Here is a 26448-nt window from a genome sequence, read left to right on the forward strand (position 1 = left end):
CCCCTCCCTGTGTCCATGTGTTCTCATTGTTCAACACCTGCCTATGAGTGAGAACATGTGGTGTTTGATTTTCTGTTCTTGTGTCAGTTTGCTGAGAATGATGGTTTCCAGGTTCATCCATGCCCCTACAAAGGACACGAACTCATCGTTTTTGATGGCTGCATAATATTCCATTGTGTATATGTGCCACATTTTCCCTGTCCAGTCTATCATCGTTGGACATTTGGGTTGGTTCCAGGTCTTTGCTATTGTAAACAGTGCTGCAATGAACATTCGTGTGCACATGTCCTTATAGTAGAACGATTTGTAATCCTTCGGGTATATACCCAGTAATGGGATTGCTGGGTCAAATGGAATTTCTGCTTCTAGGTCCTTGAGGAATCGCCACACTGTCTTCCACAATGGTTGAACTAATTTACACTCCCACCAACAGTGTAAAAGTGTTTCTGTTTCTCCACATCCTCTCCAGCATCTTTTGTCTTCAGATTTTTTAATGATCGCCATTCTAACTGGCGTGAGATGGTATCTCAGTGTAGTTTTGATTTGCATTTCTCTAATGACCAGTAATGATGAGCATTTTTTCATATGTTTGTTGGCCTCACGTATGTCTTCTTTTGTAAAGTGTCTCTTCATATCCTTTGCCCACTTTTGAATGGGCTTGTTAGTTTTTTTCTTGTAAATCTGTTTCAGTTCTTTGTAAATTCTGGATATCAGCCCTTTGTCAGATGGGTAGATTGCAAAAATTTTTTCCCATTCTCTTGGTTGCCGATTCACTCTGATGACTGTTTCTTTTGCCGTGCAGAAGCTGTGGAGTTTGATTAGGTCCCATTTGTCCATTTTGGCTTTTGTTGCCAATGCTTTTAGTGTTTTGGTTATGAAGTCCTTCCCTACGCCTATGTCCTGAATGGTTTTGCCTAGATTTTCTTCTAGGGTTTTTATGGTGTTAGGTCTTATGTTTAAGTCTTTAACCCATCTGGAGTTAATTTTAGTGTAAGGTGTCAGGAAGGGATCCAGTTTCTGCTTTCTGCACATGGCTAGACAGTTTTCCCAACATCATTTATTAAACAGGGAATCCTTTCCCCATTGCTTGTTTTTTTCAGATTTGTCGAAGATCGGATAGTTGTAGATATGGTGTGTTGCCTCCAAGGCCTCTCTTCTGTTCCATTGGTCTATATCTCTGTTTTGGTACCAATACCATGCTGTTTTGATTACTGTAGCCTAATAGTATAGTTTGAAGTCTGGTAGTGTGATGCCTCCCACTTCGTTCTTTTTGCTTAGAATTGACTTGGCTATGCGGGCTCTCTTTTGGTTCCATATGAAGTTTAAGGTGGTTTTTTCCAGTTCTGCGAAGAAGGTCATTGGTAGCCTGATGGGGATAGCATTGAACCTATAAATTACTTTGGGCAATATGGCCATTTTCACAACATTGATTCTTCCTAACCATGAACGTGGAATGTTTCTCCATCTGTTTGTGTCCTCTCTTATTTCGTTGAGCAGTGGCTTGTAGTTCTCCTTGAAGAGGTCCTTTACGTTCCTTGTTTGTTGTATTCCTAGGTATTTTATTCACTTTGTAGCAATTGTGAATGGCAGTTCATTCTTGATTTGGTTCTCTTTAAGTCTGTTATTGGTGTATAGGAATGCTTGTGATTTTTGCACATTGATTTTGTAGACTGAGACTTTGCTGAAGTTGCTTATCAGTTTCAGGAGATTTTGGGCTGAGACGATGGGGTCTTCTAGATATACAATCATGTCGTCTGCAAACAGACAATTTGACTTCCTCCTTTCCTATTTGAATACCCTTTATTTCTTTTTCTTGCCTGATTGCGCTGGCTAGAACTTCCAGTACTATATTGAATAGGAGTGGTGAGAGAGGGCATCCTTGTCTAGTGCCAGATTTCATGGGGAATGCTTCCAGGTTTTGCCCATTCAGTATGATATTGGCTTTTGGTTTGTCGTAAATAGCTTTTATTATTTTGAGATACGTTCCATCAATACCTAGTTTATTGAGTGTTTTTAGCATAAAGGGCTGTTGAATTTTGTCAAAGGCCTTCTCTGCATCAATTGAGATAATTTTTTGTCTTTGGTTCTGTTTATGTGGTGAATTACATTTATAGACTTGCGTATGTTGAACCAGCCTTGCATCCCTGGGATGAATCCTACTTGATCATGGTGGATAAGCTTTTTGATGTGCTCTTGCAATTGGCTTGCCAGTATTTTATTGAAGATTTTTGCATCTGTGTTCATCATGGATATTGGTCTGAAGTTTTCTTTTCTTGCTGAGTCTCTGCCGGGTTTTGGTATTAGGATGATGTTTGTCTCATAAAATGATTTGAGAAGGATTCCCTCTTTTTGGATTATTTGGAATAGTTTCAGAAGGAATGGTACCAGCTCCTGTTTGTATGTCTGGTAGAATTAATTCGGCTGTGAACCCATCTGGACCTGGGCCTTTTTTTGGTGGTAGGCTTTTAATTGCTGCCTCAACTTCAGACCTTGTTATTGGTTTATTCAGGGTTTTGACTTCTTCCTGGTTTAGGCTTGGGAGGATGCAAGTGTCCAGGAATTTATCCATTTCTTCCAGGTTTACTAGTTTGTGTGCATAGAGTTGTTTATAATAATCTCTGATGATGGTTTGAATTTCTGTGGAATCTGTGGTGATATCCCCTTTCAGCCTACTTATTAATATGGTGATATTTAAGCTGGGCACAGTGGTGCATGCCTGTATTCCCAGCTACTCGGGAGGCTGAGGCAGGAGGATCACTGGAGCTTCGCAACATAGATGAGAGACTCTGTCTCTCAAAAGCAAAGAGGGTGATATTTATTAGATACAGCCTTATAGACTGTAAGTATCTGCTTATTTGATTTTTAAAAATATGTTGAAAATTAACTTAAAGAATTTCCATTATTAGCTCATGAACCCCCCTTAGAATCTAGGGTACCACTCTGAGAACTGTTGGCTTGGAGATAACCAGAACTTGAGTAAAATGTCCATAACTCTTAATTTATTGAGTGTTTCATGTGCATCATTTTATTTTATAAGAAAGACCTGTTACCCCTTGTCAGGAGAAATATTAATTAAATACAATGAGATTCTGTGGTTCTACAGCACCCCCAAATTATTTCTTTAGTATTATTGGATGATGGTCCATTTAACCAGTTGAGATAAGAAAATAAGAAAATTCTGGATATATAAGCTTCTAAAGTACCATTGGGCAGCACACCTCCCATAAGCCTAATACCCATGGCACTGTCTGGTTGGTTACCTTTTATGGTAGAATTGAGATTACAGTGGTTCCTCACAAAGCATAGAATAGTCACCACAATAGATATGGTTTGTGTCAAGGAATATATTTGTTGGAAGGACTGCTTATAAAAATCAGTTAGTCCAGGCCAAGTGTGGTAGCTTACACCTGTAATTCCACACTTCAGGAGGCAGAGGCAGGTGGATGGCCTGAGGTCAAGAGTTTGAGACCAGCCTGGCCAACATGGCGAAACCTCGTCTCTACTAAAAAAAAAAACCTGTAATCTCAGCTACTTGGGAGGCCGAGGCAGGAGACTGGCTTGAACCAGGGAGGTGGAGGTTGCAGTGAGCCAAGATTGTGCCATTGTGCTCCAGCCTGGGCAACAGAGCGAGACTGTGTCTCAAAAAAATAAAATAAAATAAAATAAATTAGTCTAACCTCATCATTCACTTCAGTAGCATTCTGCTTCTAGTAAGCCCTACATGAGCAACTTTGTCATTTTTGGTCAGGACTATATCCTCTGCACTAAAAATTTGCCTAACATATAGAATCTGATGCGCTATAAATATTTGCAGAACTGATCTTTTTGAACACAGATCCTATATCTGCAACTCAAGTAGGGGAGTGGAAATCAAGGATGAAAAGATACCTGGGGGAAAAGGGATTTGAAAACAAGTAACAACACAAATAATTTACATTGCAAGTCTATGATAGAGATTTGAGATATGTTCTGGGTGTTATGAAATGTATTTTAAAATGCCTTATTTGAAATAGTATGGCATGTATATATGTTTTAGTCTATATTCTAAGAATGGCTGGTTAACATCTTAAGTACTAACAGGAAATATACACTCTGGAGTAGTTAACTTAGCATGTGAAAGATTATAATCAGAACTTTCACTTCATAGGCGCCTATAAGCCCATGAACTATTTTAATCATCACCCAGCACCTGCAGTTTGTTAACAGACATAACAGATGTTATAAATGTTCTTGAAATTTTTTATTTTTATAATATTCAACAGACAGAAAAGTGGGAAGAACAAGAAAAATGAACGTCCATATATCCATCACCTAGATTCAGTAATTATGTTGATAAACAATTATGAAGATAAATATTAACAATTTTTCATGAGGAAATAAGCATTCAAGCTATGTGGATTGGCAGTAAATACTGTACATGCATTTCTGCCCTTGCACGAAGAGAGTTAAGAATACAGTGAGAGAATGAAATTGGACCCATATCATGTACTATATACAGCAGGTCATCATTGTTCAACAATGATGTCATTTTGTTCAACATCATTTCATTATGACATTGATGAGAGAAAAAAATCACTTCCCAGCCAGGGCCACTGTCTGCGTGGAGTTTGCATGTTCTTCCCATATCTGTGGGTTTTTTTCTGGATACTCCGGTTTCCTCCCACATCCCAAAGATGTGCACATTAGGTGAAATGGCATGTCTCCATTGTCCTAGTCTGAGTGAGTGGGTATGTGTGTGAGTGTGCCCTGTGATGGAATGGTGTCCAGTCAAGGGTTGGTTTGGCTGCTGGAATAGGCTCTGGCCACCTGTAACCCTTAACTGGAATAAATAGATTAGGAAACAAGTGAATAAATGATTACAAATTTTTATAAAATAACAATTTGTGAAGTACATGATAATCATACAAATGGAGAACAATAAACTATGCAGTATGAAAGTGCTCAGTGAGCCTAGCATATCTGTCACTGTTTTTGAACTGCTTGGTTGTAGAAGGTGCTCTTTGCAGTTTCTCTCTGCAAACATGTATTCTTTGATTTAACCTACCACCACTGCAACCACAGTCACCCACTGATTCACCAAAAATTGGGTAAATAATTATCTTGCTTGTTTTTATCTTTTCTTAAATGTATGTGTAGCCCTCATTTATTTCAGTATTTAATATTAGAAGTAGTTGGGTCTTTATTTAGAAGTTTGGTGATTTTTTTGTGAATGGAAATATGCCACAGGACTTTAACTCTTTTATATCAGTTAGCCTATGGTAAAATTGGTTTTATTATATGCTGTTTGCTTGAAGTTTGAGTTTCTGAGAACCTATCAATGATGTTCAGAAATGTGTATCTAACAATGTCCAGAATATATAAAGAACTCTTGCCAATCTAACTAATAAGGTTAAAAAAAAAAAAAAAAAAAGGACAAAAGATTTGAACAGACACCCCACAAAATTAGATATGCTTTCATGCAGTGGTAGTAGGAGTATAAAATGGTATAACCATCACTGGAATAATAATGATACAACCACCATTGGAAACATTTTGGCTGTTGTTCCATAAATTAAAACATACACTTACTATGTGATCCAGCAATTCCACTTGCAGCTATTTAGCCAACCAAAACAAAAACACCTGTCCAAAAAATGACATAAATGTCCACAGTACATTTATTCATAATAGCCCAGAACTAAACCCAAATTGTGGTTTATTCATACAATGGGTTATATTTTATCCATATAAAGGAGTGTATTAATAGTAAACTCAATAACATGGATGAATCAGTCTCAAAAGTATCATGCTGACAATGAAACTTGACATAAAGAAATTCATGCTGTATGTTTTTGTAATAGGCAAAACTAGTAACATACAGTAATCAGATCAGTGGTAGCCTGTTGCTAAGTGGTTTGAGAGATTGATTGCTAATAGGTTCAAAAGGACTTTCCGGGGATGGTAGAAATGTCCTATATCTTGATTAGCGAAATGATTACCGTATATGGATATGTATGTTTGACAAAACTCATTGAGCTGTACTTTCCATATGTGTCATATTATATGTGTCATATTATATGTAGGTTATGTCTTAACATAAAAAATCAATTCTAAGTAGACAGAAAGGTCAAATAATAGGCTTGTTGAAGATAACATGGGAGAATATTCTCATGACCTTGGGGTAAGCAACATTTACAAATGTGATAGAAAAAGGACTACCTGTAAAGTAAAAGATTGATAAATTGAATTGCATTAGAACCTGGTACCTCTTGTATTCGAAAGAGTACAGTTGACCTTTGAATAACAGAGATTTGAGCTGTGTGAGTTCACTAACACGCACATTTTTTTTTTCAACCCTGTAGGTTGAAAATACAGTATTCATGGGATGCAAAACCCGCAGATACAGAGGGCCAACTTTTTATTTAGGCGAGTTTTGCAGGGCCTACTTTGAGACTTGAGTATGCATGGGTTTTGGTATATGCGGAATCCTGGAACCAATCCCCCACATGTTCCGAGTGACAGCTGTACTAAGACAGTGAAAAAGGCAAGCTTCTGTGTGAGAGGGAAAAAAAAGCATACATGTATATATATACAAACACAAACACACATGTACATACATATATGCATACATATGTATTTATATATTTTTTCCTGACAACTGCTTCATATCCAAAAAATATGAAGAACTCTTACAAATTACTAGAGGAAAAACCATCAAAAAGAAAAAAGGGCAAAGATATATAGGCACTTGATAAAAGGATTTCCACATAATAAACACATAAAGCTGTTGTACATCTTTAGTCATTAGAGAAATGCAATTAAAATAATAATGCAATGCCCGTATATACACATTGGAATGGCTAAAGTAGACAAATAGTACTGAGTGCCAGTAAGGCTGGGAGCAACTGTCATTCTACACTGGGGAGGCAGGAATGTAATTTGTACAACCAATTTGGAAAACTGTGGCTGCATGCCCATACCTTATGACTCAGCAGTTTCTGTTCTACAATATACTCCAGAGAACAGTGTGTATACCTGCACACATATTCAGTAATATTTTTAGCACCCAATTTATAAATAGCCAAAAATAAAAATTACTTAAATATCCACCAACAATAGGATGGATTGTTAAATTGTTTGTTGTCAAACAACAGAATACTATAAAGCAAAACAAGAAACAATAAACTGTACTTACATGGATGAATATCACAAGTAGTGATATTCACTCAACAGTTGAGTGAAGGCAGAAAGATTCAGTAACCATGTAAGACTTCACTTACATAAACTTGAGAAATAGGTAAAATGATTTTTTTGGTGTTAGAAGCCAGGCAGGATCATGATTTCTATCATAGTTCACTCACTTTTGAGTGAGGGGTAAGCAGAAGGGGTACTGGTAATAATAAACTGTTTCTTGATCTTGGTGGTGGTGAATGGATAGTTTATCATGGCTTACACTAATTATTTGCTTTTCTGTGTGTATATTATACTTTGATTTTTAAATTTTTAGTTTTAGAAATTGAGGGAAAAGTAAAGGTATTTTCAGGAAAAAATTGCATAGTATTCCTGGTAGTGTGGCTGAGGATGAAATTAATGTACAGATGACAGTAACTTTTCTCTAGTAATTAGCATCTGAAAATCGAAGCAGTAAAAATGACCTCATTTACAGTAGTGGAAGTCTTCATTCTATCTCCTTGTTTAGGGTTCTGCTGCTTTTTAGCTCTATGGTGTCTCTGTTGTCTCTGTTGCAGTACCTACCATGGGAATGTACTCAGGTTGTACAAGCCAATGTGGAGTATTTAACACTCCATGGGGCACACTTTGGTCAGTGGGATGTGGGAGGCAATAGATACGTCCTTCTTTTTTTCTCACCTCAGACTGACAGTCTTGAGATACATTTCGTATACCTGTAGCTAACTAGTGGGCCAACTATTGTAGTACTTTATATTGGCTCTCTGTCTTTTTTGGCTATGCTGTTCTGTCCTTAACTTCTGCTCCCTGCTAAAGTATTCATGCCTTCTCAGACTGCTCAGGCCCTCACAAGGAATTACATAGGCCGGCAATACTGTTAGTTGTGCTGAAGCTGAGAAACTGGTGTCTGAAGCCAATGGTTTGCTTTAAAATCCAAGCTCAGTATTTAATGTCTATGATTTGAGAGATAACCACTAAGTCTTAGTTTTTGTTTCTATGAAATAGTAATGATAAATAAATACAAACAGAGTCCTTAAGGATTAAATGAGGGAAGTTTGATAAACTTAATGCCTAGAACATAGAACAGTTCAATAAACAACAGCAACTGATGTTTTCATTCAAGTTTAAAATGCTACTTTCTGACCCTCCCTTAGTCTTTTTCAGTATAAAAACTCTCTTCTAGGGACCAAGTTCTCAGATCCTTATAAATAACAACCAAAAGCAACGAAAACAAAGAAACAAAAACTTGTACAGAACTCTATATTAAGAAAACACCAATGTACTTTATCTGAATATTTAAATGGATACTTTTTTTCACTTTTGTAAATTTTTAGCTAATGGTCTGTTAACAGTGACTCAGCATTGCAATGAAAAGGTTGTTTGCCAGCAACACAAGTACATGTCAAAAACTTTGAGAGCAGCAGTAAAATTATTAGGAAGCGGGGCACAGTGGTTCATGCCTGTAATAATGGCACTTTGGGAGGGGGGAAGATCATTTGACCTCAGGAATTTGAGACCAGCCTGGGCAACATAGTGAGACCCTGTCTCTATTTTTTAAAATATAAATTATTTGGAGGCAGAAGGATACATTCTAAAACACTAGAAAAGCCAGAGAACATAGTATGTTAATACCATTAAGCACCAAATAAAATAACACTAAGATATATAAAACAGGAAATTCAGAATTTAGTTTTCTTAAAAATAGCAATATTTACATACATATTAGAGGGGCTGTCCTGTGATTGTCACCCCAGTGGTGATAATCAAAATTGTCTCCAGACTTGCCAAATGTTCTGGCAGGTTGGGGAGGGAGGCAGAGTAATTCTTGGTTGAGAATTGCTGAGATAGACCTTGATTTGCATTCCATCCCCATGCCTATGGCAGTGTGATTTTAAACATGTTACCTAACACTTAAATCTTAGTTTTCTTAAGTGAGATAATGTAGACATGGTGCTTGGCTCAGCACCTACATTCAGAGTTCAGTAGATGATCATTCCCATGATGCTAAAACCTGTTCTCTTTTGAACTATTATGCTTCTCTATCCTCTGAAAGTAAACCACCCCTTTCTATAGCTTGTAATCAAGTTATTGAATACGATCTTTAAAAGACCTTAAATCTTTTATATGGGCAGTTAGTGTAGACTATAGTTTTGTTTTCTCCCCAGCAATGGATTTGCTTTCCCTCCCTCTGTTCCTGTTTGGATTGGGCAGAGTTGGTAGTACTTTATTTTATTTTAATCTCCTCCTGGCACAGCACTGTGTTCAGTATTCTTTGCATATTCATAACCTCATGAATTAGACTAATATCTTAAAGATTTGTTCAGGCTTACAAAAATCAGACCTGTAGAAATTGGAAAGGTAAGACTTTGTTGTTGTTTATTGTTGTGGGTTTTTTTTTTTTTTTAACCCTGAGGCAACAACCTATCAAAAATACTTGTTTTTAGCTTTATTTCTTTCCAGAAGAATGATTAAAAATATTAGTAGCCTATAATTGCCTTGCTATACATCATCTTATTTAAATGTTATTAAAACTCTAGACATTGAAAAAGGAATAAAAGTAGGAATGGAGTATTGACGTACTGTAGGTACATAGCAAGGCTCTGTTAATAAATACTGTTATATTGTTATCTCATTTACTCCTGCAGGGTAAGTAGCATTATTCCTCTTTTGGAGACAAGCAAATGATGCTTCATTTGCTCAAGGTCACCAAGGTTTTTATTCCAAAGCCCATGCTTGATAATGCCATGCCACCTTCCCAAAATAAAGAACATATCTCTCTGCCATAAATTTCTTTGTACAGCCAGGTGCAGTGGCTCATGCCTGTAATCCCAGCACTTAGGGAGACCGAGGCAGATGGATTGCTTGAGCCCTAGTTCAAGACCAGCCTAGGCAAGATAGTGAGACCCCATCTCTACTATTATAAAATTAAAACAAAATTTCTTTGTAAACCATGTATCTTGACTTATCCTGCGATAACATGATAAGAGCATAAAAATGTAGGACATTAGAACTGCATTGTCATTCTTTCTGTTGCTAAGGAGGCCTAGTCCAGCTTCTCTGGCTTTCTGTGGCCATCTCTACTCTTCTCCTAGTCCAGTGCAGTTACATCTGGCTTACGGGAATAAGGAAGGTTTTCAGGCTTAGCCCTTTTTGGCTATGTGACTATACCTTATTTTTTGATAATGTGTATTATCTTAACTTTTATGATTTCATATTGCTTAAGAATGCAAAGCAGTTAAATCTTAAGCTCTGAAGAGTGTGTTTGGCAAGAGCCAAGTAAAAGCAGATTTACTTAGAAATCAAGAGGGCTCTATATCTGGTAAGAAAAATTAGTCTCAAAACTGCCGTGTGGTCTGTTTGTTGTAATAAACTACAGAGTAAAAGATGTTTTAAAGTTAATAGTTGCCTAAAACTCTACTCTGTCTGTATAATTTATATTTTTAGCTGAGAGAAGAAAAGTTACAAGAGGAAAAACCCTCTGAAGATCAAATCCACAAGCTGTTACCAGAGGATACAGAAACAGGGAAAAGGAAAATGGATGAACAGAAAAAAAGAGATGAGCCATTAGTACTGAAAACAAATCTGGAACGTGTAAGTAAATCACCTTTTTAATGGACATCTGTCTCAAAAATCAGTGGTTAGCCCAGGTGAGCTGGACCCGAAAGACCTATGTTGGTAAACTGTGAGACCAGTAACAGTCATTGACTGTGCAGCTTAAGAGTAGTGAAGAACTTATGTCCAGGCCGGAGATTGAGAAAATAATTTTTGAATGGGATATTGAGACTTGTGGGAAGATTAAGGAGCAGTGGAAAAAGCAGGTGAGTGAGAGGAAAAACCTAGTATAGTTTACTACTTGTGATAAGATATATATATATGTTGTTATTTTGACTTATGTCTTATTTGACATTTAAGTTTTGTACATTGTCTTCTGTCCTCAACTAGATTTTCTTAAAGTGTGTATTTTACTTTCCTTTATTCATTGTATACCCTAAGCAGCACAGTGTGGCTATAAGGTAGGTTTAGAGACTTAATCTAAATTTAATTAGACTTCTAATTGAGCCAAATCTTGCCTGAGTTTCTTTCACTACTTATTTGCCAAGTAAATTACTAGAAAATCTTGCAAGTTGTGTATTTAACTTACATAAGAAAGCACTTTTGGAGGATCCACTAATTATACCCAAATGGATAATCACAATTGAGTTTTATTTCTTCAGTAAGTCATATTGGGTTGGACATATATTGTTTGCTGTATGTTCTTAGCATATTTTTAGACTCCTTTCTTTCAGAATACTTTGTGATTCAGGCTTGTTAATATTTCAGGTTATCTTTCTAGTCAACTGGAATTGATAAAACTTTACCATATAACTACAGGAAACATAGAGTGGGTGGGGGAGAAATCTCTGGATCATAAGTCTACCCCTTACACAGGTCCCAGCATTGTAACTGTTGTACAATTTTGACCAAGTTACTTAATTTCTTTATGCATCTGGGTTTATTTATTTTTATTTTTCTGAGGCAGGGTCTTACTCTGTTGCCCAGGCTGGAGTGCAGTGGTATAATCACAGTTCACTGCAGCCTCGACTTCCCAGGCTCAAGCAATCCTCCTACTCAGCTTCCCAAGTAGCTGGGACTACAGGCTTATGCCACCATAACCAGCTCATTTTTGTATTTTTTATAGAGATACGGTTGCACCATTTTGCCCACACTGGTTTTGAACTCCTGGGTTCAAGTGATCTGCTTGCAGTGGCCTCCCAAAGTGCTGGGATTACAGGCGTGAGCCACTGCCTAGCCTTGGTTTTATTTTTGCAAAAAATAAACATTTTTCCTGAAACTTAAAAGGGAATTTCTTTAAGCTTTCTTGGATAGTAGTGTTTGCTGAGTGCCACATACATGTGGAGCTTCTGATTCTAGTTGTAATTATTGCTATTTAATTATTATTAAAAACAACCACTGGGTTTCAGCCTTCCAAAAGGTTCACTTTACAGGCATGAAGTGCTTGTGTACTCTTAAGGCTTTGAACATTGGGAACCACAGAGGGCAACAAAGACTGCTACTAAAAAGGCTGTAATTTAGCTAGGAAAGCAATAATAAGCTCTTTGATGGTCTCGTGAATGTAGTATGTTGTATGACTAGAAGCCCAAGCTGTGGTCTGTAGTTTCTGAAGACCGCAGCTGTACCTCTTCATACTGACAATTCTGCTGACATCCCAGAAGGATAAACTAGTCTTGCTAGGGAGTGCTTACCCTTGGCTATGGTCCTTTGATAGAAATAACCTGCCGTTCCTAAGTCATGCCAAGACTGGGAAATTTCTTTTTTCATTTGCCAGTAAAATTGCCAGTAAAATTATTTTTTCATTTGCCAGTACCATTTTTGAAATAGAAATCAAGTGCGTCCACCTAATTTTAATCTTTTTTTTTTTTTTTTGAGACGGAGTTTCACTCATGTTACCCAGGCTGGAGTGCAATGGTGTGATCTCGGCTCACCGCAACCTCCGCCTCCTGGGTTCAGGCAATTCTCCTGCCTCAGCCTCCTGAGTAGCTGGGATTACAGGCATGTGCCACCATGCCCAGCTGATTTTTTGTATTTTTAGTAGAGACGGAGTTTCACCATGTTGACCAGGATGGTCTCGATCTCTTGACCTCGTGATCCACCCGCCTCGGCCTCCCAAAGTGCTGGGCTTATAGGCTTGAGCCACCGCGCCCAGCTAATTTTAATCTTAAAAGGAATCAGAAAGTACATATTCTGATTTGTTTCTTGGCAACAGCCAGTTTTAGAAACACATTGAATAAAATCTGACCTACGAAAGTGTCAAGTTTTAGATTTTTGTGGTTTTTGCCTTGTTTTCTGTTTGCTTTTATAGTTTTTATTTACTTATTTGGAGACAGGATCTTGCTCTGTTGCTGAAGCTGGAGTGCAGTTGCACAGTCATGGCTCACTACAGTTTTGACATCCAGGCTCAAGCAATCCTCTCATCTCAGCCTCCCAAGTAGGTGGGACCACCATGGCTGGGCAGCTTTTATTTTATTTTTATTATTTCGTAGAGAAGAGGGTGTCCCTGTGTTGCCAGGCTTGTCTCAAACTCCTGGGCTCAAGGGATCCTCCCACCTTGGCTTTCCAAAGTGCGGGATTACAGGCATGAGCCAGTGTGCCTGGGCTGCTTTTATATTTTTGAGGACTTTTAAAAAGTGGCTCTAATTTAAGAGTTTCTGGTGCTGAGCAAATAATTCCATTTAGTTTGGCCAAGACTACACTCAAATTGAGACCCAAAAGAATCTTAAGAAAACTGACTAAAGGATTATTTTTTTATATAGAAACTATTGTGGTTAGAGCGAGACTGATCATTTCACTTTCCTGTCCTTAAAACTTTAATGACTCCTTTTCCTGTGAAATTAAATGAGAATCTTTACCCCAACATTTCGGTCCTCAGTATTATTCTAGTTTGTCTTTTTATCCTTGCTTATACCCCAAAACTCTAAGGAGTATATATTTGCTTTCCCCTAAATGCACACACTCGGCTTTCCCTTTTCAATGTCTTTGCTCTTGCATTTACATCTCATTGAAATGCCATCCAGCTGAACTGTGAGAATGTCATTTATCTCTCCATGTCCAGTTCAAAAGCTGTCACATTCATGAAACCTATAGGGATTCCTCCTCTGTTTCTCCACTCCCATCAGCCACTCTCCCTAACCCTCACTTTGTAACTTTTTACAAGAGTTCTCTCATTTTCCTTTCCATCATGGTTTTTTGTGTGTTTCTGTTTCTCTACTAGATTGTAAGTTTGTTGAGTATAGGAAATGTCTTACCCATTTAAAAAATCTCCTGTAGTACCTTGCACATTGGAAGCGTTTCATACATGTTTATGAAATTAAATTTGAATGGAAGGAGGAAGGAGCTTACTCTAGGAGCAGATTATCATCTGTTATTTTTTTTAAGAATGGAAATAAAATGGGCACAATGTTTAATTTATTATAATTTGTTATGGTACATTTAATCCAATAATAATGCAGATTATTAGAAAACAATTTGATACACCAGTTATACTAAAGATTATAAAGCAAAAAGTGAAAAATTATTTGTCATCCCACAACCCAGAAATGATCCCTATAAACGTTTTGGTACATACCCTCATAGACGTCTTTTTTAAGAACATGTAAATACATACCATATATTGTTTTTCTTTTCAGAAAATGTAACCTAGTATACATACTGTTTTGTTGTTGTTGCTGTTGTTGTTTTTTTTGAGATGGAGTCTTGCTCTGTCGCCCAGGCTGGAGTGCAGTGGTGCTATCTCGGCTCACTGCAACCTCCACCTCCCGGGTTCAAGCTACTCTCCTGCCTCAGCCTCTTGAGTAGCTGGGACTACAGACGTGTGCCACCACACCCAGTTAATTTTTGTATTTTTAGTAGAGGTGAGGTTTCACTATGTTGGCCAGGATGGTCTTGGTCTCTTGACCTCATGATCCACCCACCTCAGCCTCCCAAAGTGCTGGGATTATAGGTGTGAGCCACCGTACCTGGCCTGTTTTTTTGTGTAAATAGAGAATCTGGTGATCATTATCCAGTGGTCTCCTGATATTCTGGACTGTAGAATTTAAGTAATTTTTTTTTTATATCTTGCTATCTTAAACACCATTGTGGTGGAATCTACTTGTATCTCTCTCTCTCTCTCTCTCTCTCTCTCTCTCTCTTTAAATTGGTTCCTTAGAATAAATTACTAGAAGTGGAATGACCAGGTCTAAAGGAGTGTTCTTTTTAACATTTTTGGTGTTTATTACACAGCTGCCCTCCAGAAGGTTTATATTTCTTAGAGATTTATTATGCTCCCACCAGTAGTATGTGAGGAGTACTAAACTAATTTCCCCACACATTGCCAACTTTGAATATTATCATTCTTTTACTTTTCTTCAGCACAACATTGTTTTAGATGCCACTGCAAGGATTTAGTTTATGCATGCTTTGTGCAATTTTAGGAATCCATAGTGCTTTGGGGCTTATTTTTATCAAAGATGAAAGATGAGGGATAAATATTAGGAATAGAAATGTAGATGGGTAGGCTGGCTTTTGTCTAAACATTTATTTGTAATGTAATTTATTTTGCAATAATTGAAAGGAACTTGGCATATATCTATTATAAAACTGAATTGTTCTTAAAAGATTAATAATTTTGAAGTTAATACAAATAAAATCTATCTTTTTGAGCACTTATTTATTAGCTAATATTCTCTAGGGGTTTTTAATGGCTTCTCACAATCTGTAAAGTAGACAGAGCAATCTTTATTTTACAGATAAGGAAACCGAGGCTCAGAAAGATAAAGCAACTAACCCACAGTGACAGGGATAGCTAACTGAGCTGGGATTTGCATACTTTTTACTTGGTACTGAATTATGAAGAGAGGCTTATATAGACAGAAATTGCCATTATTTATTCCCTGTTGAGCCTATTGGTATCAAAGCTTTTATTTTTTCTAGAGTTGAGAAGAGAATATTATAAAATTTGATAATGGGTTAGTACTATTAAAGTTTCTTCATTGCATATTTTGTACAACAGGGTTCTCTGAGGAACGACACTCTACAAAATTGAAAGGCCTCTCTGTAAATTGCAATTCTTCAAATCTCTCAAAGGCTAACTGTTAGGAAATATAGTCTATTGTGTTGCTGTGCCTATCAGCCTAAAGAATAACAAAGCAATTCAGGAATGCAGGGTACTCGGAGCCATATGATGCTTTGCGTGCGTACATCTACAATTCTCACTTTGATAATCATTTGATCATTAGATAACTGGTTGATCTAATCAGTTGACTAGACAGTTTTTATTTACCTACTATATAATGGATTGGAAATTTTTTAAAAAGAGGGTCACTTGCTCTCCCAGGGCTCATAGCATAAAGCAGAACAGACCCCTAAACAGGAAGCTACATTTCATTGTGATTAGTTGCTATCTATTAAAAGAAAAAGACTCTCATGTTGAATAATGAGGCAAAACTTGATTATATTATATGTAAAAGACATACCTCTAAAACATGTCTAATGTAATTGGAAAGACTCTAAAAAGGGACTCCAAAGTAAAACAAAGATAAATGAATGGATATAAACAAGATGGAAAAACTTAACTCTAGGATAATTTGGAAGCCTTTGCAGAAAAAGTGACATTTTACATGACTCTGAAAGGCCAATGAGTATTTTATAGGCAGAGAGTGCAGATGGAATTTTAGGCAAAGGGTGTAGCATATCCGAAAGAGTAGATAGAGGTCTTGAAAGACTGCGGTACATGTGGAGAGTAAAAAGTAGTTTGATTGTACTAGAGCCCAGAGAGTTCCATGTGTGGGAACTGGTGGGGGGAAAAGCCGTGAAAGGTTAGGTCTAGTTTGTGAAGGTTATAGTACCACGCTGAGGCATTTAGACTTTACCCGAAGTTACCAGCAGTTAAGCAGGGGAGTGATAGGGTTCTGTGTGCTGGAAAGATAATTCTTGGTGGTATGGAGGGTATTAGAGAGAATAAAGTCTGAAGAAAATGAGACCAGTAAGAAAATTATTGCAGTAGTCCAGGCAAAAGATGATGAGAATCTAAGGTAAGGCAATTACAATGAATATAAATGGGAAGAGTTAGATCTGAGAGACATTTTAGAAGTAGAATAGAATAGAGTGGAAATAGCATGGAGACAATTTGGAGACTAATGCTCTTAATTTAAGAACCAGTTTTATCCATTTATTAACCTTGTAATTCCAGGCAAATTAACTACTCTGAGCCTCAGCTTACTATTTGTGAAAGACAGATAATTATCCCTGTTTTCAATGGGAGTGATGTAAACAGTAAATGAAATAAAATATTTAAAAGTGTTGGAGTACCTAAAGCTGCTATCTAAATGTTACCACGAATTAGAAGTAAGGGACAGAAATAGCATTTAGTTTTCTAGATTGGCTGGTGATGGGGCTTACAGAAGAGAAATATAGTGAGTTTGATTTTGGATATATTTAATTTGAACTACATTTGAGATTGGTATCTCCAGGAGGCAACTGGAAACATAGGTTGGAGCTCACAGAGAAGCGAGATTTGAACCTATAGCTAGAGTAGATCTTCCTTGGGACTCCAAATGGACGGTGTTGTCTCTCTTGTCTCCCTGCCAGTGTCCTGCACGTCTCTCAGATTCAGAGAATGAAGAACCTTCTCGAGGCCAGATGACACAGACACATCGCTCGGCATTTGTTTCCAAGAACAACTCCTACTCCCTAGCTTTCCTGGCAGGGTAAGAGACTGATGATGAATTCAGTCAGGGTTCTTTGGTTTTGGGGGTATGAGGTAAAAGGGACTGGGGGAGCAAAGGTATTCATTGTAGCTACTTTGGTGGGGAGCTGGAAGGGGAGAAAAGAGGTGGGAATTGGTTTTCAAATGTGGACTAGGGAGACAGGCCTGACCTGAAATTTTCAAAAAAAGTAATATTTATCCATTTCTGACATCCTCAAGGTAGGATTGTGCTAATTGCTGTGCTGCCAAGTGTGACCCTTTTATTTTGGGAGGAAACCACAAAGCCTTCTTCAGTCTGACAATATCCACATACTCTCCCTCTGGACTTTAAAGTTCTTAGGAGGAAGTGAGGCCAGAACTGATTTTCTTTTCAATGCCTAGATCTAAAATATATCTTTACAGGTTTCAAGAGGGCAAACTGAAAAGTTTTCAAGACCCTTGTGAAGGAATGTCTTGATCCTTTAGACTTTGTAGGCCCTGGAGGGAAAGGAAGAAGAAATTGGATAGATGATGGGTGCTAGAAGGATAATGAAGGACTAGGAGGAAGAAAGGAAAGATGAATAGATAAAAGGGAGGAAGGAAGGGAAGGGAAGAAGAAATGAAGGAAGGAAGGAAGGAAGTCATGCATACATTGATTCAGCAGACATCTTGTGAACTGCTGCTACATGCGATGCTCTGTTTTAATATACACATGTAAAGATACAATCTGGTTTGTTGTTGTTGTTGTTGTTGTTGTTTCTGAGACAGTATCTCACTCTGTTACCCAGGCTGGAGTATAGTTGGGCAGTCATGGTTCACTGTAGCCTCAATCTCCTGGGCTCAAGCAGTCCTCCCATTTCAGTCTCCTGAATGGCTAAGACCATAGGTGTGTGCCACCATGCCTCGCTAATTTTTGAGAATTTTTTTGTAGAGACAAATTATTGCCTATGTTGCCCAGGCTGATCTTGAACTCCTGGGCTCAAGCAGTTCTCATGGTTAAGCCTCCCAAAGTGCTGGGATTATAGTTATGAGCCACTGTGTCTGGCCAAAGACACAATCCTTACCCCAGTTCATTTTCTTTTTTGCTTAAAGCTGGTATTGCTCACCCTTACCTCTAGGGTTCAGCTCTTCCTTTCCACCAGTATTATTTAGTAGATCTCTCTTTCTGGCTGCTCCTGTGAATACACAACCAGACCTTTTCTTTTTTTTCTTTCTTTTTTTTTTTTTTTGAGACAGGATCTCTGTCTCTGTTGCCTAAACCGGGGTGTAGTGGTATAATCATAACTCACTGCAGCCTCGCCATCCTGGGTTCAGGCAATCTTCCATCTGAGCCTCCTGAGTAGCTGGGACTGCAGGTGTGTGCCACCATGCCCAGCTAATTTTGTTTTCTGTGTTTTGTATAGAGATGGGATGTTGCCATGCTCCCCAGGCTGGTATGGAACTCCTGGGCTCAAGAGATCCACCTGCCTCAGCTTCCCGAAGTGCTGGAATTATAGGCGTGAGCCACTGTGTCTGTCCACACCTAGATAGACCCTTTCTATCATAAGGCTTTTACTGCTAGTTACTCATAAGTATGACAAAAAGAAGCTACCAAAGTTTAAAAATATTATAAAATGCTTACTATCATGATCCTTTATGTGGTTTTAATTTCAGAATCCTTTTTTGTGTATGTTCTTTGAGAGTAGTCTGATTTTCCTGTTATTTCTGAGAGTAAAACTCACTGAATCTCCCTTTCCCTTAAATGCTTCCCCTTCTCTAGGTAATGGCAGCTCTTTTCCCAAGAAAGTACCTCCCAGAATATTTATTCACTCATTTGACATTTGTTAAATGGCCACTGTAGCATAGCCACTTAGGCTTGCTTGATGTAAACAGGGCCCAGTAAGTAAGCCAATGTCCTTTCTTCTATTCATGATGAAGATGGGATTCTTGCATTGTATGAACTTGAACTATAGATGCCTTCTACAGTTTAAAAAAAAAAAATCAAGATTGCTTGACTAAGAATTGTCAGCTCCTGGTTGTATGTATGGACTTTCCCTTAATTCATAGGAGACATATTTTAATGATTCGAAGAGGGATCTACTGAAAAGAGAAAAAGATCAAATTTTTCTTTCCTATCAAGTGACAATAAATACTCCCTGAAGCCAATAAATATTGTTTTATGAAATCTGTGATTAATTAATATCTCATAATTTAAAACAACTTAGAAAAAAATTTATCTTAAAATCCAAATATGATACCAAGGGACAGTTGCCCCAGTTAGTTGCAGTAGATACTGATGGGCAAATTGCTTATCACTGATTCCAGTCTCTTATACCCTGTAATCCATTCTTTTAAAAGAGTTGTAGCAGGTTAATATTTCATTATTTAGAAATTCCTACCATGAAAAATTATTTTCTAATGAACAAAATTTCAAAGCCTATGGGGAGGAGGAGTGTGCTTTTGATTATAAGTGGTTCTGGAATATCTCTTAAATATCTTCTTTTCCTCTTCTAGCCCATCCTTGTCCTTATCCTATATCATTGAGCCACAAAGGAACTAACAGGAAAATATTCACTTAAGATTTTGCTGTTGAGAAATGCTTATAGTCAGTATTACACATTTTTGGGTTTCAGAGCTCACTTTCTTCCAAACAACCGAGGTTTAATTGTGAGTATAGTTATCAAGACAGTTGGGTGTAGTAATAAGGGTTTCTTTTTAGGAAATAGTTTGCTGATGTCATGGAAACCTTAGTTTGCAAAATCAATTATAGTAATACTGTAAATTTCATCTCTTATTTAGAATATGCTCTTTCCTTAAATAAGAAAACATTAAGTTTCAGTTCCAAATTATATTTAGGAAAACAATACAGAATTACTAATGCTGACAATGAGATGTAACAGAGGGACATAATTCAAAAAGAATTAGCATGGTGATAGTTGTACAACAATGTAACCGTATACTTAAAAATGGTTAAAATTATAAATTCATCTCTTACCACGGTTAAAAATTTAACATTGTTTATAGTTTTTGGATATTTCAAATGTATTTTTTTCTATCTGTTAAAGCAACAACAATAGGTTTTTTCCCCTGCAAGTTCTTCTCCTAAAGAATGTGTAAAAACTTAAAGATTTTATACCTGTATTTGAATCAAATGAATCTGCCATTGTTTTTCCTGTTTACTTTATAAACTTTTCTTTCTTAAGCACAAAAGCCTGGAGGTAGGGGTGAATAGGCATGACTGATGAGGTGATTATTTTGAAAGGAATGCCTCCGTAGCTTCTGTAAGTCTTGCCAGTGGGTCAATCTGTTTCCATTTGAAAAAAAATCAAAGTAAAGAGGGCTTTGCAGCCATATTAATGTAGTTCTACATACCTTTGAAAATGAATTTTTTTTCCAAATAGGCAGATAGAATAATAGTTTACCCAAGATTGTTGCTAGGTTAATCACAAAATATGTGTTAATTGAAAAAAAATGAATGTGAATCATAAGTAGGATATATAATTGTAAAGTTAAATGTTTAAGTATCTGAAAACTGGTTTAATTAATTATTTTTAAAAACTCCTTTCCCTTCATTTCTCACTTCCTGTTTCTCCATGAGAAACAAACTAAACACATGGTTGCAGTTCATCTTATATCTCAACGTGAAAAAGATTTTTTTGGGCTAGTGTAGATTTTTTTTGGCTAGTGTTGTCTTTTGTCTTAAGAGCTCCACGTGTAGTTGCATTTCCCTCTTTGCTTTGGCTGTCAGGTGAGTTAGGTTTAGGATAGGATTCAATTCAGTCATCATGGCTTTCTGACATGGCCTGTTAATTTTTAAAAAGTAATTTTTATTGTACCCTTCTTATATTTATTGCTTAATGTGGTCTTTATTTCTCATTAAGTCTTAGTCTTTATGTATTTTTACCATAAATCACTTTAGATTCTTCTTGTAAATAGAGTATAACTGTACAAAGAAACATAATCAAACCAGTCTTCCAGTTTTTTTCTTTTTAAAGTGATGTAGTAATGCCGGTAATACCACTTCATACAAAAATTGAATCTTAAGTAAATAATTTCTAGCAAGATTTCTGGCATATGCTAAGTCTTCAGTGAATATTGCTGCTGCTGCTTCCGCAATTTTATCTTCTTTTGGAACATGGACTCATAGCTGAAAAGGACCTTAAATAGCATCTTTTTAGTCCATTTGTGTTATAAATGGAAGACTAAAGCCCAGAGAGAGAACATGGCTTGCCAAATCTTAGACTGCTAAAACAGGAGGAAACTGAGTAAGAGCTGAGGCTTCTTGGCTCTGAGTTTACTGCTCTTTCTACCACACTCCATACCTTCTTATAGATCCTCATGCTGCCTCTGTTCATCATCTTCTCTAGACTTCAAACTCGTTGAAGTCAGGGATAGCATCTTGTTCATCATTATAGTACTTAGTACAATGCCTGGCCCATAGTAAGAGCTCAGTAAATATTTGCAGGATGTTTGAATAAGACAGGCCTTGTGCCTGTTGGCAGGTTAAACTGGGTCTTTGTCAGAACCAACTGTCAAACTTGCACCAGAGGATCTCTAGGAGGGAGGTCTCTAGGAGCATTGAAGGGACAGATTGGCTGATGGCTGTTTTTTAGATTGGATTCCATAGGATTATTATGGGATTTAGGGGGAACTCTGGTGACCACATTGATAAAATTTTTATACTCTGAAGTTGCTTTTTAGCCTCTAAATGCTTTAGCAATAGCTTATGTTGATACTTTTTATAGATGTTATAAAAGAAAGATCTGTGTTCTACTTAGTAAAATCAACCATAGCTACATCATTTTGTTTTCTAATGTCCAGATACTTTTAAGCCTGAGTCTCTGGTGGCTCAGAGTGTGGCAATTCAAAGGACTTGAAGTGGCTGTGCTTTCTCTAAGGCGTATATATAAGGAGAGATACAGACAGAGACTTACTGGCAGACTCAGAGATATAAACACAGGTCTAGTCAGTTGTAGAGTGAATTGAAATATGAAGACCCTCTGGGAAATAGGTCCCTTTTCCTTAAAATTTACAAATGAACTACAGAAGCACTCAGGTAGCAGAAACCAAGCAGACATGTAAGTGATGTGATATTGGAAGACTAGTTTCAGGATTGAGGAAAAGAAACAGATTCAGAGAACTAAGGGGTGGAGTTCTAGGGAAGAAGTAGCAGTGTGACCTTGGGTAAAATCAGTTGGCTCTCTTTCAGTCTCATCTATATAAAATGCAGAGGGTTATGCCTTACCTACAAGCTAGGGCAGGAAGGTTGCTCTACGGTTTCTTAAGATTCATCCTTTAAAATGGAAATGTCAAGAGGTGGCTTCAACCAGAGTTTTGAAGGATGGAGGAAATGGGGTCAGGGCATGAAAAGAAAGAGGGTGGGGGCAGTTAGGAAGTTGTAACAGTAAAGATCAGACTTAACAAATTATGTGTTGAGAATAGTCAAACAGTGGCTTGAGGAAGAGGAGATATGAGAAGAAAATGAAGCAGTGAGTTGAAATGGCGAAGCTTGATGATGGCTGTGTGTGTGTGGGTGGGGGGAGAGAGGAGAGGGGACAGAGGGAGAGAAGGAATAGGGGGAAGAGAGAGGGAGGGGGAGAGGGAGAGGAAGGAGATGGAGGTGTGTGACAGGGTGGAGAGGGTGGGAAGGGTCTTTCAGGTCAGAGACTGAAAAAGAGGGTCCTCTCCAACCTTTAGCTTCTTGATGGGACTCAGCTCTGTCAGACCTGAAGGTATGATTAAGAAACTAGTATGTTGTAGGTTTGTGAGAGACAGCGAGAGTAATGAGCTAGCAATTGAGAGCATAAACTAACCTTTTATGTCTTGTATGGCCATTTGAAACTCTATGGCCATTTGAAACCCTCTAAGTAGTGTTTTGTAAGCATTAAATCTTCTAGCTTTCCAGCTGCATGTTTATGCTGGCTACCCCTGCTTTTCTTTGTTTGTAAATCAAACTCATTGTGGGCGAGGGTATTTTTAGCCTAACTAGACATCCCAGAAACCATCTGGTCTCTTGGCAGTGGAAATTTTAAGCAAGTTGCTTTTCAGACAATGCTGCTTTCTCTTGTTTATGACTTCATTATATGTTCAGATAGACAGAGCTTCTCTAGATATTTTGAGTCTGTTCTATGGCAGAGCAGAGTAAGTTAGATCAGTATGCTGTGGTGCAAACAACACAGGCCTTAGAATTATAGAGATACTATAGGTTTAAATCATTTCAGCCGTGTGACCTTGGAAAGATCACTTCTCTCATTTCTCTGTCTATAAATTGGGGATGATGATACCTATGTTATAGAGTGTCTGTGTTCATTAAACGAGATGCAGTATATTTAAAACAGTGCAGTGCCTGACAGATAATGGGTTCCTAATAAATGTTGATGTTTTCTTTCTTTCCCTTAAGGGATAGAAATTATTTCTTTTCCTTAAGGAATAGAGAGCGGTTATTTTTATGTATTTATAAGAAATTTCTTGAATACATTCACTATATGCCAGGCACTATGTTAGGGTTTGAGGATACAGAAATGGTCTCTGTACAAAAGAGGAAGGTGTAGTTACTGCCTTCATTTTTTTAGTGAAATTATTGTTTAGGCACTTTAAATCCTAAGAACATTGCCAGGTTTATTGCTCTTGACTATTCTGCACCAGCATTTTGAAGACTGTTCCCCTGACCAGATGCTACAATAACAACAATAATATCTGTATATTACATTTATGTTTTATATAAAGTTTTACATTCATGATTTTAGTGACTGTTAGTGTCCAGATTTATACTGCATGTTGCTAGAAGTACTGCTTGGTCTTTTGAGTAGGGCCATGGTAATAAGACACCTTTCTTGCTTTATAATTTAAATATATCTCATCTGTTTCTTAAGAGATACTTTGCATGATGACAGCAAAATTGGCAGAGCAGGAAACTCCAAAAGCCTTCCATAAAAGCAGTAATAAATTGGTAAAAACAGCCAGCATCACCTTCATTGGAACTCTGGAAACTAATCAAAAGTTTACAGCAAATAAACAGTGTCTCAGTCTGCAAAGAAAACACCTGGCTGAGCATGGTGACTCATGCCTGTAATCCTAGCACTTTGGGAGTCTGAGGTGGGAGGATTGCTTGAGCTCTGGAGTTTGAGACCACTGTGTACAACATACTGAGACCTTGGCTCTACTAAAAATTTTAAAAATCAGCTGAGCATAGTGATACATGCCTGTAGTCCCAGCTATTCAGGAGGCTGGAGTGGGAGGATCTCTTGAGCCAAGGAGAGAGAGACTGTAGTGAGCCATAATTATACCCACTGCACTCCAGCCTGGGCAACAGAGTCAGACCCTGTCTGAAAAAAAAAAAAAAAGAGAAAAGAGAAAAAACACTGGAATCTTCGCATCTAAGGAAACTGTCAGATCACTAACTGACCACTAAGCTAACAATAGAAAATTCATTGGCTACATGTGACAAAAAATACACTTTATAAAATTAGTTCTAAAAAGTCACTGAACAAATAACAGCTACAACAGATAGCAACAACAAACCCAGGAGAGGGAGAGAATCTGATTTTCATAGTTGCCACCTTATAATATTCAAAATGCAAAAAATCTGAGGCATGATAAGAAACAATGACCCATACACAAGAAAAAAAGAAACTGATAGAAACTGTCCCAAAGGAAGCCCAGACATTGAGATTTTTAATGTGGACTTTCAGTCATATGCTCAAGAACTGAAGGAAACCATGGACAAAGAACTAAAGGAAACCATGAAAAACAATGTCCTAAGTAGACAATATCAATAAAGAGATAGAAATTATGAAAAAGCAATCAAATAGAAATTCTGGAGCTGAAAAGTACAGTGACAGAAAGAACAGATTTGAACAGGCAGAATAATCAACTAATTTGAAGATAGGTCAATTGAGATTATCCAATCTGAGGAACAGAAAGAAAAAAGAATAAAGAAAAATGAACAGAGCCTAAGAAATATGTGAGACACCATTAAGTGTACCAATATACACAAAATGGGAGTCCCAGAATGACAGAGAGAGAAGGGCAGAAATAATATTTGAAGTAATAATGACCAAACACTAACCAAATTTAGTGAAAGACATAAGTATGAATATATTGTGACTCCAAAGTAGCATAGACATTGAAACCAAGACACATTATAATCAAACTGTTGAAAGCCAAACAGAATCCTGAAAATAGCAAGATAGAGTCAAACCGTTAACTACTTATGAGCCTTAACAGCTCATTGGTTCAGGCATTAGATCAGCAGTTTATGAAATTAACAGCTGGTTTCTATCAGAAATTATGGAGGCAAAAAGGCAGTGGTGACTGGATGCCATTGCTCATGCCTATAATCCCAGCACTTTGGGAGGCCAAGGAGGGCAGCTTGCATGAACTCAGGAGTTTGAGACTAGCCTGGGCATCATGGGGGAGCACCATCTCTACTAAAAAGAAAATTAGCTGGGCTTGGTGGCACGCCCCTGTAGTCCCAGCTACCCAGGAGGATGAGGCACAAGAATTGCTTGAACCAGGAGGTGGAAATTGCGGTGAGGTGAGATGGCGCCACTGCATCCCAGCTTGGCAACAGAGTGAGACTCTGTCTCAAAAAAAAAAAAAAAAAAGTTAGTGGCGTGATACATTCAAAGTGCTGAAAGAAAAAAAACAAAGTTATAACTGTCAACCACAAATTCTGTATTCAGCAAATCTATCCATCAAAATTAAGCGAGAAATTAAAAGATTCCCAGATAAAGAAAAACTGAACAGTTTCTCCTTAGTTGACCTACTTGCAAGAAATGCTTAAGGAAATTCACTGAAATTACAGGATGCTTTCTTCAAATATACACAAAGAAATAACACCAATAAAGGTAACTATATAAGTAAATCTAAAAATAAGTATTAACATGGTTAATACTTGGTTAATACTTGGTTTGTAACTCCTTTTTAAAAATGATTTTGTTTTGTTTTGTTTTGTTTTGTTTTTTTGAGACGGAGTTTCGCTCTTGTTACCCAGGCTGGAGTGCAATGGCGCGATCTCGGCTCACCGCAACCTCCGCCTCCTGGGTTCAGGCAATTCTCCTGCCTCAGCCTCCTGAGTA

General features: G+C 37.5%; 1 protein-coding gene across 1 annotated transcript in view; it reads left to right on the forward strand.

Annotated features, from left to right (window-relative positions):
* RNF169 (ring finger protein 169) overlaps positions 1–26448 on the forward strand; it is a 98969-nt gene that overhangs the window by 45137 nt on the left and 27384 nt on the right. Inside the window, exons 3-4 of the mRNA XM_017532995.2 lie at positions 10612–10758; positions 17293–17411. Of these exons, the coding sequence (XP_017388484.1) occupies positions 10612–10758; positions 17293–17411 (266 nt within the window). The remainder of the gene's footprint in view (positions 1–10611; positions 10759–17292; positions 17412–26448) is intronic.

This window comes from Cebus imitator, unplaced genomic scaffold, assembly GCF_001604975.1.
Source record: "Cebus imitator isolate Cc_AM_T3 unplaced genomic scaffold, Cebus_imitator-1.0 Scaffold79, whole genome shotgun sequence".
NCBI classification, from domain to species: domain Eukaryota; kingdom Metazoa; phylum Chordata; class Mammalia; order Primates; family Cebidae; genus Cebus; species Cebus imitator.